The sequence below is a fragment of the Lepisma saccharinum genome, chromosome 9 (genome assembly GCF_977018435.1).
Source record: "Lepisma saccharinum chromosome 9, izLepSacc3.1, whole genome shotgun sequence".
In the NCBI taxonomy this organism is placed as follows: Eukaryota; Metazoa; Arthropoda; class Insecta; order Zygentoma; family Lepismatidae; genus Lepisma; species Lepisma saccharinum.
The window spans coordinates 93,560,521-93,575,284 of record NC_139237.1 but is presented as its reverse complement, the minus strand read 5'-3'; the positions used below and the strand labels follow the sequence as shown (position 1 = coordinate 93,575,284).

The 14,764-nt window shown below is 38.9% G+C and overlaps 1 protein-coding gene across 2 annotated transcripts in view; it reads left to right on the top strand.

Annotated features, from left to right (window-relative positions):
• Positions 1 to 14,764, top strand: part of LOC145992271 (PHD finger protein 12) — a 60,948-nt gene that overhangs the window by 19,561 nt on the left and 26,623 nt on the right. The window contains exons 9-12 of one of the 2 annotated variants that reach the window (XM_083128651.1): positions 228 to 365; positions 1,454 to 1,935; positions 8,563 to 8,696; positions 11,217 to 11,324. In XM_083128651.1, the coding sequence (XP_082984777.1) occupies positions 228 to 365; positions 1,454 to 1,935; positions 8,563 to 8,696; positions 11,217 to 11,324 (862 nt within the window). The remainder of the gene's footprint in view (positions 1 to 227; positions 366 to 1,453; positions 1,936 to 8,562; positions 8,697 to 11,216; positions 11,325 to 14,764) is intronic. The other variant, XM_083128652.1, reaches the window with a different exon arrangement.

Here is a 14,764-nt window from a genome sequence, read left to right as displayed (position 1 = left end):
TTCAACATTAGTATGTAATACTGTATAAAACGTTTCTGCCTTTTTTATCTCCCATCATATAGATAAGGGAACATTAACAAAGCAGCAAGTAGAATGATTTGCATAACAGGATGCAAAACCAGGGATCCTAGAATGGAAACCCTTGTAAAGTGTGCATGTTTGTCCCCTTCTTATTGCCACAGCTGTAGATTAGAGATTGATTTGGTGGTTGTTGTTTCTTCCGCCAGGTGCCAGAGGCTGTGAAAGAACAGTACAAATATCCACCTCCGTTGCTTCCACAGTTGCGAGAGCCTCCTTGCAGGGTCTCTTCGACGGTTGGTGCTGTTAAGTCTGAGTTGAGTGCAAGTTCCGAGGAGCAGGAGCAGGTACGTACTTCTATTTTATCTTGTGTAAGTTCACCTCAAAAGTCTTTTATTTTCACTCACTGAAGTGAATTTTGTACTTCACGGTCACAAGATTATAACTGATGCCAGTCTCTGTTGATACTCGTGCTTGATGCTGTTGCAATTTCAGAATAGTTGTTTCAATTGAAATGTGTCATATCGGGTATTAATTTAATCCACAATTGTCGTACATGTTAGAAACAGATTTCTTGAAAATACCATATTTAGTTTCCCAGGACTCTGGAAAAGTATTGGTTAGTACATGTGCCTAAAAATGAAACCCTGCTTCTCAGTATTGATACCACTGGTATTAGCTGGTTCAGACATATCAGTCTTCTTTTATTTCCAGGTGCACTGATGCCCTTATCGATTTCCACAGATGCTTGAAACTTGTAGCAATTAAAAGTAGTTTGGAAGATTCATAATTTTTAATATACAAATTTTGCATTGGAAGTACACGAGATCAATCTACCAGAGTTTACTTCAAAATATTCATAATTTCATGAGATAAAACTCCAGAAAATCATAAAATTGCATGTGATTATACCTTGTACCAACATTACTAAGTTACTACTTGAGTTACAAAGTAAAATGTGCCATCCTTCAATTTTCGAGTAAAATTTCCATGTCATTCAATTTGCACTGGACCCAGTGCAACCTTCTGAAATTGGTAAATAATACGAAAACAAGTTATCTACAGTATAGCTTGTAAAAACCTTTTTGCTTAAGTTAAAAATGACCAAAACTAACTAACCTACCCCCCCCCACTCTCCCTCCCCCTCCCCCCTCCCCCCCTTTGTCCCCTGTAAAACGTAAAATGAGGTTTCATTGTATACACTTTGTCTACTATAGGAGACTTTCTCTTGTGCTCATTCTCTAATCGGTGGGTACCTGGGGGCAACCCTTGGAGTAAAAAGGTGTGTAGGTGAAGTACACATTTTATACTTTGCCAGCCATAATACGCACACACACAACACCCATACTAGTTTTAGTGGTTAAAATTGTCGAAATGCTGTGTGAGGTGTTGTTCAGATATTGAGAAACTGATCCATTTCTTGTTCTTTGCGCAGTGGCTCAGCAGCATCGTTTCCCTGCAGACGAGCATAGCGTATCACTTGACTCAGAGGGAGCAGCAGAAGGCGGAAGAAGCGAAATGTTCTCATCCAGACTCGCCAGTTACTTCCAGCGGCCAGTTTAATTCGGTTTTAAACCACAGTACAAACAGGACTGTCGTCAACGGCAGCGTCATCACGAGCGACGGTGGTGCAGCATCCAAAGTAGTACCTAATGGACCAATTTCTTTGCTGAAAGACAAGCACGGTGCGAGGGACTTGTCTCCGACGCAGAACGGAGATGCGAAGGTTGGTGACGCATTGACTAGAGTGTACAGCGAAGGTTCCGTCAAGGACTGGAAGAGCGACAGCGATTGTGCAAACAGTGTAGTTAAAGTTAGTGGATCTGTGAGTCAGCCAGCAGTGCAGTGCCAAATGCAAAGGAGTCTTGTATTAAATAAGTGTGGGGCAAACCAGATAGTGACCAAAGTTGTGAAAGGGTAGGTGTTGATTTGTTTTCAGTTGTGATGGATGGCTCATAGTTATCAGTACGCAGACAATTGAAAATGGTTATATAAAGTAGGTATACAGGTATCTATGCAAAGAGGTAAAAGAAGGAACCCTTAGGTATAATAATATAGGCAAGGGAGTTTAGTAAAAAAAAATACACTTGCTGTATTTTGTGTTGTTTTCCATTTTTCCCTTTGGTGATGAAAGATCTCCTACACAGCCAAAAATAACTTCATGACCCCTAATGTAAACATTCTTACCTGCTGTCACTGCAGTGCCTTCCATGTGGGAGAAACTCCACCTAACCATCAGTCTCCACCCACACTATACTGCACGACACAAACTGTGCTAAATGTTTCAAAGTTGCCATCATCCACACACTCCCTCCTGGCACTGGGTACTCCACAAGATGTTGCTGGAAATCAGCCTGTGTGTCAAAATGAAACCAGGCCTCAATGAAAACTAAGCTCTGCCAGTTTTCTTCATGTTTCAATAGCTCAGAACACACGTGGAGATGTGGATTAGACATGTGTGCACGCCAGTGTCCTGGCACTCGTGCATACTGTATATTAGTGCTCCATCTTCAAAGCTTCTTGGTGTGCATTTCTCCTTGAAAGTGACACACCAGACAATATGACTGTTCCAAGTAGGTGTATTTTGTGTTACTAAGTACTCTGTTAAATGTATGCATATGAGTGAAGACTAAGCTGTTAAGTATATTAATATTACACTTTGTTTGTCGTTCATTGATCTTTAATTGCTGGTATTAGCTAGAAGACTAAACCGGGTGGCAGGCCAGGGATTGCCAAAGGTCCCATTTTTCTAGCTTTCAAGACCAGAATTCACTTATATTGCTTTCAAGTACCTTCCCAATTATCATCATCATCACGATGCTGGGTCAACCAACTCCCATAGTTTTAGGAGCTTCCGCTTGGAACAGCTTGCATCAAAGGCAAGAGAGGCTATGCAAAGGCTCTGCTAGAACGTCCAGTTTTAAAACTGACTGACAGACCTAACATTTAAGTGGCATCATGAACATACTGCAATACTTTGGCTAAGTTCACAATGTCCCAGTCTTTATTTGCATTTGTGAACTCAAATTATGAAATTGAAGTGAATACAGTTTAACCTTTTGAGTCCCAAGGCCATTTTCACTGGTAAGCCTCTCGGTACCGAGCCGATTTTGAGCAAAATGAGTGTAGATCGGAGACTAATTGCCCTAGAGAGATGAGTGATATACCGTTGTATGCGGAATGAACCAGAGATTCAGACTATATGAAATTTATGCAAATTCGGCGTATATGTGGTGGGAGAAAAAAAATTTGGTTCCCCACCCTCCCCTCAAGAAAAAAGTGAAAACATGACAGTGTCGACATCCAAATGGAAATGATCGCTGACATGTAAGGAACACAAAAATATTTGCATTATTATCATATGACCAATGTAACTTGAGTTGTACCCCCAAAAGGAATGGTCGGCACGCCACTGATTCAAGCTTCAAAATGCAGCGGTACCTTGAAATGACTTTAGCTCCGAGACTATTTGCCCTGGAGATATGAACGATATACCGTTGTACGATTCAGACGATATATAATTTTTGCATATTCGGCGTATATATGGAGGGGGAAAGGGGGTAAATCCCCTGAAAATACTTTTTCTTTTAAAAAATGGGGTTTCCCCCCCCCCCCCCCCGAAAAAAAGGATATGAAAAGTTCAAAATGCACATAGAAATTATCGCTGGCATGTAAGAAACAGAAAAATATTTTCATTTTTGTCATGTCCAATATTACGCGAGTTGTACCCCTGAAACGAAAGGCTTGTACGCCACTGTCTCAAGCTTCAGAATTGAGCGAACTGCAGAGTTACATTGAAATGACTATAGCTCAGAAACTAAATGCCCTAGAGATATGAAAGATATACCGTTGTACGCAGAATGAATCACAGATTCAGACGATATATAATTTATGCACATTCGGCGTACATATGGAGGGGGAAAGGGGGGAAATCCCCTCAAAAATACTTTTCTTAAAAAAAAATGGTGTTTCCCCCTGCCTGCCCGAAAAAATGTCAAAATGCACAAAATGCAAAATTTATGCAAATTTGGTGTATATATGGAGTGGGAAGGGAGAAAACCCCCAGAAATTATTTTAAAAAATTGTCACTTCACCCGAAAAATGTCCTCGCACTTGGGCACAAAATGACACGGACGAAAAGCTAGAATGCAGTGAAAAATGAGCGCCAATTCTTGCAGCTGCTGGAAATTCTATTTTTAGACAATGCAGGGTAACCCCTGTTGCAACTTGTGGACACTTGTGCCAAAAAAACAAAGGTTTCCTGCAGCATGCTTTGAAATTCCATTCTCACAACGCAGATTCAACAACCAGTCTTCCCCCTCCCCCTGCTTGCGCCCTCATGGAAAACTTTCATTTTGACATCAGATACTGATAAACAAGTTTCCTTCGAATGCAGTTAACGGGCGGGAGTAAAAAAAAAAAAAAAAGGGGGGGGGGGGGGATGGCATTGCTTTAGAACAACAAAGCCCGTCTCCCTTTGTCGGCAAAAATTTGACCTTGAAAAGAGACGCAAAAGAGAAGTCACTTTTCCCACCCTTTCACCTCCATTTTCATGAAAAAAAAAAAAGGTGCAAGAAACATTTCTGTTAAATACATGTGTTAGGAACTATATATAAAAGAAATTGAAATTCTAGCCAAAAATAGAAAAGTTATAACGTAAAAACTACGACCTTGACAGCGTCTCGATCGAGATGCTTGGGACCGTGAGGGTTACATTTGGGTATCTCGATCGAGACGCTTGGGAAACTAAAGGTTAAATAATATTTTTTACACTGTTTCTAGCACAAAAAATGATAATACACATTTCAAAATATCCATTTTATTAAGAAAACATTGCATTTTTATTTTTTTCACAATAGAATTCAACACCTTAACAGTAAGAACACGGTTTCATCCCATAAGCACAGAAAAATCATAATATACATTTCTTAATTGAATTATAACAAATACATTCGAATAAAACATTTTTCTTAAACTTCAAAGTGAGCAAACATTGCAATAATCGAAATTCATTAAAATATGTCGGTGGAGGCACATAGTGGTTCGAATCACACTTTAAAATCTAGGTCCAGTCCCGATTAGCCTTTCTGTGCATAAAGTGGACTTAAAACAAAAAATCAATGAATCAAAATCATTAAAATATGTATATATTGGTTTACTTGCTTTATTTGTAAAATACTAAAGTATAGATAGAACGTAGGATAATGACATATTGGTAACTAATTGATTGGTGAACTGTTGTGGTTGGGTTATATTTTGGATGTCTATTTGCAAAATTTTCAAGTTTCTAACATAAATCATTTTCTTTAGTAGTATGCCATTGAGTGAAGCATGTATTGTAATTTCTCAAAAAGGAACTTTTTGGAATATCAGTGTCCCTTTTACACATCTTTGGAAGGATGATGTTACTTAAGAGTTTACTTGGTAGGTAGTTGTGTGAAAATGCCATCCTGGTCTTTTCAGCACAGTGACTGAATGTTGAAAATTTCATTAGGATCGTGAAACAGTTAATTCTAACATGAGATAGACTGCACAGAAAATAGCAAAGGATGTGTATGTGGTATGATATTATCAGTTTTTGTTGATATTTTGTACATGAGGATATTGATTGGTAGAGATTGTGGAGGTTCAGTTCTCGAGCTATGGACAAAAATTCAATGCATTACAATGGGTAACAGTCTAACAATAGATTGGACACACATTCACCACTCTTCTCCAGAGACAGCATAGTTGCCCTTTCACCCACAAATTTTATATTAGCCCCAATGTAGGGAAAATCTAGATAGTCATGGCATTCTCATGCTTGACTCTTAAGCCAATCTCGTCGAAATGCTATCCAGAGAGAAGGCGAGGCAAGTTCAAAATGGTGTTCCATCAGCATAATTTTTCTACTCATGGGCAGCTATTCTGGTGTGCTTCAAATTGCTGCATCACCCACAGTAATAAACTGATCTGAGCATTAAGTTGTGGAAAAAATATTCCATGTATTTTTTCTACCCTGAACCTGTTACTCATCCACTCGTATAGCTCATTCAACTTGGTTTGGTAAAATAATATTTTCAATACATCCTTTCTTTTCTAAATGCAAAACTCATCAGGTGATGGTCATTCTTTTTGTATTATATCAGATCACTGTAATTGGTACATTTTATAGTGACAGTTTATCACAGTCAGTAAAAATTCATTATTCATCCCTACTACACTGTCCTTTTCTACCCACTGTAACTCTCAGAAAATATCTTTTAATCATTTCCATACTATTGATATGTGCAGTGTTCACAATAAGGTAATAACATTTGGAGTCAGAATTTTTGTATTTTTTTAATTCACACTTAACATGCTTTTCTCCCTAACTCAAACTTTTTACACTGGCATCTCCCACAGCATTGCTACAATCACAGTCATTTCCACTGTTTTCCTGGGGGTTTTACACCTTTTTCTATTCATTACACAGTTATGAATTTCAAAATAGAATTTTGCTGTGACATGCTGTGACTGCTTATGAAATAAAATGAAGTATTTATACGTTCTCCTGCTCTTGCAGCAAACATCAAATGAATGAAACAAAGTAAACCAATTATATCATTGTAAGCAAATTAAATACAAGGGAGAGTCAAGTGAAATCCTTAATTTGTTCTTGTTTCTTATGTAGTAGATTTCTCTATGTAGGGTTACTCTAGTTTGCTGCATTTTAGCACAGACCTGTTGTGGGTTTTCGTATATTTTCAACTTTGAGTTAGTGCCTGTGTACCTGAAGAAGAAGAATAAGTCTTCGGGGTCCACTTATGAGCCACTGGGAAGATGTTTTCACCCATCTGCCTGAGAAAGGAGTCCGTTGTCGAACTTTCTCCTCCATTAGTAAACTTGCTGGAGTGGTGAGCATGCACAGAGATATTGAATTTTCATTTGCCAAGAAATTTCTTAGATTTAGGCTAACGGAGGGTAATAAACCACTCCTCTTCACTGGTGCAGGTGTGATACAAGGTTGATACCTCATGTAAATTTGAGTTGTATGCAGTGTGTCCTATAATTTTTGTCTGACTTTTAAGGTTTTTATTTGTCTCGTGTAATATCTTTATACAGCCTCCATAATGGAGCAGTCTGCATAGTGTATTAAAATGCCACAGATCTCAGGTTGAAACTCTGGTTGAGGAACGAATGTATCATTTGTTTGTTCCACATTGCTAGGGCTTCCCAATGGTGCAGTGGTAGCGTTGCCTCCTTGTAATCAAGAGTTCAAGGTTTGATTTCCGGTGGAGGCACTTAGTGGTTCGGATCCCACTTTAACCTACAGTCCCATGGCACTTATTCAGTTTTTACCTCTGTCCCAGGCCATGTAAACGAGTTTTGTAAGGTTTAGCAAAAATCGTTGTAGCTTCCTTCCTATGGCAGATAATTTAGTGAAACAAGAAACATTTTACTAAGAATAAAATGTACTTTGACATAGAAAAAACAAAGTGTTGCTATCTGTATGTATTTGTTATTATTCATGGCTTCAAATGTGAAAATTGAAAGAAAGAAAAGACAAAATTTTGCCCCTTCCCCCTCCCTGTTGATACATGGAACAGGAACAAAGTGTATGTCCTATTTGCAACCACATGTCTACATTATAATTCAATATTTGTTTTGTTCCTAATGCCTATTGCCATCCGAAGAGAAAAACAAAAAGAAACTAAGTGCATGAGCTATTTTCGACAAGGGTTGGCAACATGCACAATGAAGTGCAAGAGTTACTTTTAGCACCGATCCTACCTCTTACCCCCCCCCCCCCCCCACTTTCATTTTCTTTCCGAAGAAGGAGTGGTTGTCTTCTGAAGCCAGCATTCTGCAAACTCCATTTCACTCGCTGAAAAGTTATCGCTTCACACATTTTCGACAACAATGCCCTCTCCCCCTTCGACCATGACCTGCTTCGGCATGTTGAGAAGAAAAACAATAAACAAACGATTTCCTCATATGTCGCTTTCCTGCAAGGCATGGGATTGTAAACAACCATTCTAAACAAGCCTTTACAATAGCACCAACTCACTTCTATGAGCTTTGTCATTCGATGCCTCTTTTACTGCGCCAACAAAGAGGAGGTGTAAATTGAGCAACTGCTGCTGATGTCATTAGGGAGTTGAAGAGCACCAGCATCGCTGTGGATGCATATCTACTCTTGTTTTCAAGTTCCACGCATTTCGAGTCATGAGGATAGAAAATGAACAGGGTTGCAAGGCGACGAAAAAAGGTTCTGTTCCGTCGGTCAGCACATGACCGATCGGGACTGTGGCCATAAATGTCATCGGTCAGCATATGACCGATCGGGACTGTAAAGGTTAAACTGTAGGTCCAGTCCCAATTAGCCTTACTGTGCATAAAGTGGACTTAAGTCAACATCTCAATCAGTCATTTTCATTGCTGCAATGAATCCAGAGGTAGAGAAGCAAAGTAATATAACTTGCTGATTTTGGTTAATTGCAATAAGCATTAAAAATAAGTGCATGACTTATCAATGTGGTATTGAAATTTCAGTTGTTGTTTTTTTTTATCTTTCTTAAATAGAAATTCCACATCGATCCTGCAACCCCGACATGGATCTCCTCAAATGTCAATTGTGAAACCGCAGTTGGGAAAAGTTACCATGGTGGCATCTTCCCCTTCCACAGGGACCAAAGTCATGACAGTGAGAACAACAGGTGTGTGTGTGGGTTTAGCTCCCAAAATCCTCATAGTGCCAATGTAGTTTAGGCATTCGTCATTCCACCACAAATTGTGGTTATAAGGGTGAAAATAGCAGGTTAAGAGAATTTTTTACTTGCAGTATTATTATTATATTTTTATATCTATGATGACAACAGCAGCCTTGGTTATCCTATGTGCATAAAATAGAAAGCCGAGCTTGGCATATACTGTTTGGACCCCATGTATCCAAAGGGACACGCAAAATACCAAATATCATTGGATGTATGGATTTTGTTGTTGTTTTAAGTATTTAGAATCTAGATATATATTTTAAGAGCCATTATTTTGAAATTCGAACAAAGTGGGATATTATAACACCATTAAGCCTTGTTTCCATGATATGAAAAACTCAATATGTTGACCAAGGCAGGAAATTTATTTTAATTTAGAACATAAACTAAACGTAACGTTTCAACCTTCTAGCAAGGTCTTCTTCAGACTCTGTACCCAGTACACATGAAACAAGGTACAAAACAGGAAGATATATATACACAAAAATCACTCCCCTCCAGACACAAGATTATTTGAAAGTTGTTTTCTCTCTAAAACATTCCAACAGGTGGCCTTCCCTTGTCAACTGTACTTTCCCATTCCAGTTCATTGTGTCTTCTTCTCTATTTCCTTGGCCTCCTTCCATTTTCTCACTAGTACTCTCTTCTCCCTTCCTATCTGCTCAGCCTCATCCCACTCAATGTCAGGTCCTGTTTCTCTCCTGTGTTTAAATATCGCATTTTTCTCTCTTTTAAGTCGTACATCATCCTTATGTTGTTTCAACCTGTCTTTTAGCCTCTTTTTCATTTCTCCTATGTACACAATCTGACATTCTTTACACTTCACTTCGTAGATAACCCCTTCCTCTTCTCTGTTTTCCTTTTTCTTGTTTGCATTCTTCGCTATTCTGAAGATGCTTCTCCCTCCCTCCCTTCCTGTAGGTTTTAATGCCCACTTCTCGCAATATAGACAGTGGCATGCCTAAAGGGGGGAGTTGGTGTGGATAATACCCCCCCCCCCCTTTTGACCCAGTAAAATGGATGTCACAGGCAGGAAAAGATGGCAAAAAGATGACTGCCTACTAAGAAAATGTATAGGCCCCATCCCTTTGTGAAAGTCCTTGACATGCCACTGTATATAGAGCTTAGTAGAGCATTGTCTTCAAGCCCAGTTTATGCACAGGAAGGCAAATTGGGACTGGGAACTTGCAGTTTGAAGTGGAATCCGAACAACTTGTGCCTCAATCTTGCATCAAACCCAGGACCCGTTGATTACATGGATGTGACGTTACCACCAGGCTATCCATCAAAGAGAGAAAAACTGAAACTGTCCCACAACTTGTCAAGACATGGGCTGTTCCATTTGGAACAATGAAAAGTAGGATAGAGGGCTGGTCCACTTTTTGATAGGAGAGGAAGTGTAATAATTTACATTGACATTTCTTAACATTTTAATTTCTTTTTTCTCAAGGCCCCAAAGGTTTTTCATTTCCATGTGTTAGTACACGTATTCAGCTACAAGATAGCATACTTAGTTTATTTTTGGCTTGATGCTGTTTTGAGAAGTTTAATTCTAAAGTTGTGGATTTTGCAACTTTTAAGTATTCAAAGGGTTATATCTGCTAACAGCATCAATATCCAAGTAATGTGCTACATCAGGAAGCTTGTACTAATAGTGGGCTTCAATGACCAGTAAACAAATCTTTGGAGGTACTGTTGTTTAACCAAGATATTAAGGGCCGAAAACAGGAAAACACTGTATTTTTGACCCTCTTTGTTGCTGCATAAGAATGGAAAGCAACAATGTCCCATCAAAACAATTGAATGTATATAAGCAAACAGTCTTATATTAACAGTATATCAAAACAAAAGTTTGGGGTGTTGTTGCTTTCCAAAGATACAACACTCCGAACTTACCCATGTTTCACTTTTCATGAAAAATGGGCAGTCTAACCTTGAACTTTGACATTTTCTACAGGGGAGGGAAAAATTTTTCAAGGTCTCAAAATTCCACAATATTAATTTCTTGTGACCTACTTCAACATATAAAGAAATCAAGCCAAACAAAAAATACAACTATCCAAATATCCCTTTTTTGTTCGCATTTCAAAATAATGGCTCTTAATGCAGAAATCTTAATACAGTTGTAGGGTAGTTGCAGTGGAGTTGTTATAGTCCATCATTTATAATTGTTCTGAAAATTCTTAAGTTCAATGGGCCTCCCCCATGGTGCAGTGGTAGCGTCATTGCCTTGTAATCAAGGGGTCCCGGGCTCGATACCCGGTGGAGGCACAAGTGGTTTGGATCCCACTTTAAACTGTAATTCCAGTCCCGATTAGCCTTACTGTGCATAAAGTGGACTTAAAACAGCAACTCAAACCAATTCTCAAGTTCAAGTGTGATGCACGAGGAATCAGGTGAAAGTGGTGTAGTCTTGGCCCTTATTTTATCATGTACTTATATTCTCTCTCTCCCTGTCCATAGGGAAAGGAAGTCCCACAAACAACATTTCCAGTCAGACTTGCAACAAAAGTTCGCCTACAATTACAACTTTGAATAATCAACTACAGGCAGTACTAGATGGGCCTGCTGGTAAGATGCACGGTTTTTAATTTGATCTTTGTCCAAATGTAATATATGCATTTCAAACAATCACACTTTCAATAGAGGATGGTTGCAGTTGAAATGCCATTATGTGCAACATTTCCTGAAAAGCCTGTATGTGACCATCTCACTGATGTGGTTGCTTCAAAAAGAAACCATGTAAAAAAATGTATTTTTCAAAAATGTTACACTTCAAGTATGCCTTATTCTGATTTTCTAATTAACAAGTACTAATGTTTAAAGGTACATCATCATTTACCAAATCTTTAGTTAACATGGACAGGGTGGCGACAGACCTGGAAAACCGGGAAAAGTCAGGGACTTAGAGAGGTCAAATGAAGTCAGGGAATTTTGGCTTCATTGAAGTTTTTAATTTTTATTTATGCAATGGAACGAATGTGCCAGGCGTTTGCTTTGAAACATGTCGTTATGAAGCGCTGAAGGGGAACAGGACATCTTGTTGCTAAATCTCGGCCTCAACTTTTAGGCCCCTTTTATGCACAACACAACCATGGCACCAGAAACCAGTGATGGCAGGAGAAAGGGGGGGGGGGGAGAAATTGAAATTATGTAACAAAAGTAGTAATGACTATAAACCTCTGGCCATGCAAAATCGAGACGTCATCCTCTTCATTCTTCTCCCTGACAAGATTAACCTCACTGTGCATAAAGTGGACTGACTCGTGTTGTATTTTTTACAACATATAAAAATTAGAAACCTATTCTAACAATGAGAAGTTGAACCATTTTTGCATGAAAATATCCCTTTTGCACAAGCACTTCCGATAAGCAGAAGCGGCACCCTTTTCCCCCTTTCAGTTTTTCTGGTTGACTGTAATCTCGAAAAATCAAGTTGTACCATTCCCGTATCTTTTTCTATTATTCATTTCATTTTATTTCACAGTTTTGGCTAATCTCAGGGTTCAAAACTTGATTTTTCGCGGAAAAATTGATAAGCATCTAAATATTATGTGGGAAATTCATTGATTATTTCTTATTTATTCTTGTCTGCATGGGAGTATTAAAGGGACAGAACTGTCAAGAGATGGAGTAGATTGGGGGGGGGGGGGGGGTCATCGTCCGATAGTTGTTGTACTGCATTTTGTCAGACATTCTGCAGGAACATGGAAACAAATAAGGGTCCTATGCAACCCTGTAATTTATAGAATGTCGTGGTACAGCATAAACATTTTGTTTATGCTGTACCACTGTTGTTGGACTTCGACTAAATGTCTCGCTACAATATGCAGCAAAAATCGCATGCATGGCACTCTTGTGGAATTGATTTTTGTTGGATGTCTTCGGAGTGCAACACCTGACAAAAATCACATTCATAAACAGAGCCTTGTATATCCCAGTTTGTCTGGTGTGGTACTAAAGGGTGTTATAACACCATTAAGCCTTGTTTCCATTGTTAAAAACGTTTAGGTTATGTTTTTAATAAAATAAATTACTGCCTTGGTCACCATATTTAGTTTTTCATAAAGGGTGTTCCGTACAGGACACCTAATTTTAATCGAGTGCTATTGTTTTGTTTTGAGGTTGGCAGACCTGTTCTTACCAATGTTGGCATCTGTTGTCATGCCGATTAATGTAGACTCAATTGTTTTGACTCGTTTGTTGTGGTTTCCTTCCGAAAATCCTCGAATTATCCAGGAGTGTGAAATCCATCCATCCGCTGAGAACGACTGTGTGGTGTTGGTTTTGGCAGGTGGAGTGTGATCTTTCACCCTGTGATTTCTTCTTATGGGGGTTTATGAAATCACAGGTGTACGCCAACAAACCACGAACCCTTTTGGAACTGAAGGCGGAAATCATACGGGTGATTGGAGGCATCGGGACAGACATCTTTATCAATAATTTTGTATAACCAGGGTTATTTGTTATTTGTTAATTTAGTCTTCATTGACTTTTTTTTTATTTATTTATTTATTAATTTAAAGATATCGTTATGGAACAGGAAATCTCGTTCGTAAGTTTCTGCCTCAACTTTTAGGCCCCTTTTATGCGCAACACAACCTCGGTGCCAGAAACCAGTGATGGCAGGAGGAGAGAGAGAGAAAGAAAAAAAATTCTCTCGCCCGGGCTTCTCGGCAGGAATTTTAAATTCAAACACTTTTTGGAGGGAAATTGTTATAACTCAGGCACTATGGAAGGAATCCACCTCGGCTAAATTTTGTTTTGCAGCTAAAACATCAGAGCATGTAACCGTGTACAACTTAGACCGCCGGATCAGGGAACGGGGGCTTGGGGGGAACGACTCCCGAATTTCAATAAAAAAGAAAAACATAAAAATCGGGAGTTTGCCCCCTGTTCTCCCGCTGTTTTGGGGAAAAGGCGCGAACTTTAGTATTCTTTTCAAAGAATGAAACATGTTTCATGTTCTTCGGTACCATACAAGTTGAATAATAAGCCAAAATGTGATTTTATTTTTTTACGAAAAATAGGCAATTTGCATTTTTGGAGGAAAATTGTTATAACTCGGGCACTATAGGGGCAATCTACTTCGGATAAGTTTTGTTTTTCAACTAGAACATCAGAGCATGCAACCGTGTACAATTCAGAACACTGAACCGAGGGGAGGTTTGGGAGGCGCGACTCACGAATTTCAATGACAAAAAAACAACAATCTGGAGTTTTCCCCTCTCTTTCCCCGTTATTTTGGGGAGGGGGCAAAATTTAGTATTCTTTTCAAAGAATGGACATTTCTCAAGAGAACGTAACATGTTTCATGTTCTTGGGTGGCATACAAGTTGAATAATAAGCCAAAATGTGATTTTTTTTTCTTTACGAAAAATACGTAATTTGAATTTTTGGAGGAAAATTGTTATAAGTCGGGCACTATGGGAGGAATCTACTTCGGATAAATTTTGTTTTGCAGCTATAACATCATAGCATGCAACCTTATACAATTCAAAACGTGCGACCCCCGAATTTCAATGAAAAAAACATAAAAATCTGGAGTTTGCCCCCTCTTCTCCCGCTATTTTGGGGAGAAGGCACAAACCTTAGTATTCTCTTCAAAGAATGGACGTTTCCAAAGAGATTGAAACATGTTTCATAGTTCTGGGTGCCATACAAGTTGAATAATGAGCCAAAATGTGAATCTCTGTTCGGAAATGTGACATGGATATGTTGCGGAAGGGGGGGGGGGAGAGGTGGGTGGTTGGTCATCAATATGAATTTCTCAGGCTTGCTCCAGACCTGTGTCAGTGTTTCCACCCAAACATAAGAAGGTTCAAAAAGCACATTCATTTTGTAATCAGCACCATGATACCATATGGTATCATTGGGCCAGTACGGCCTTACTCTGGTGATACCATATGGTATCATCGGGGGAGTAAAGGTTAAGCCTCTAAATATTACGTTGAAAATGCATTGAATTATCATTTTTTCATGTCCGTATGGGAGTAGTAAGGGAACTTGTC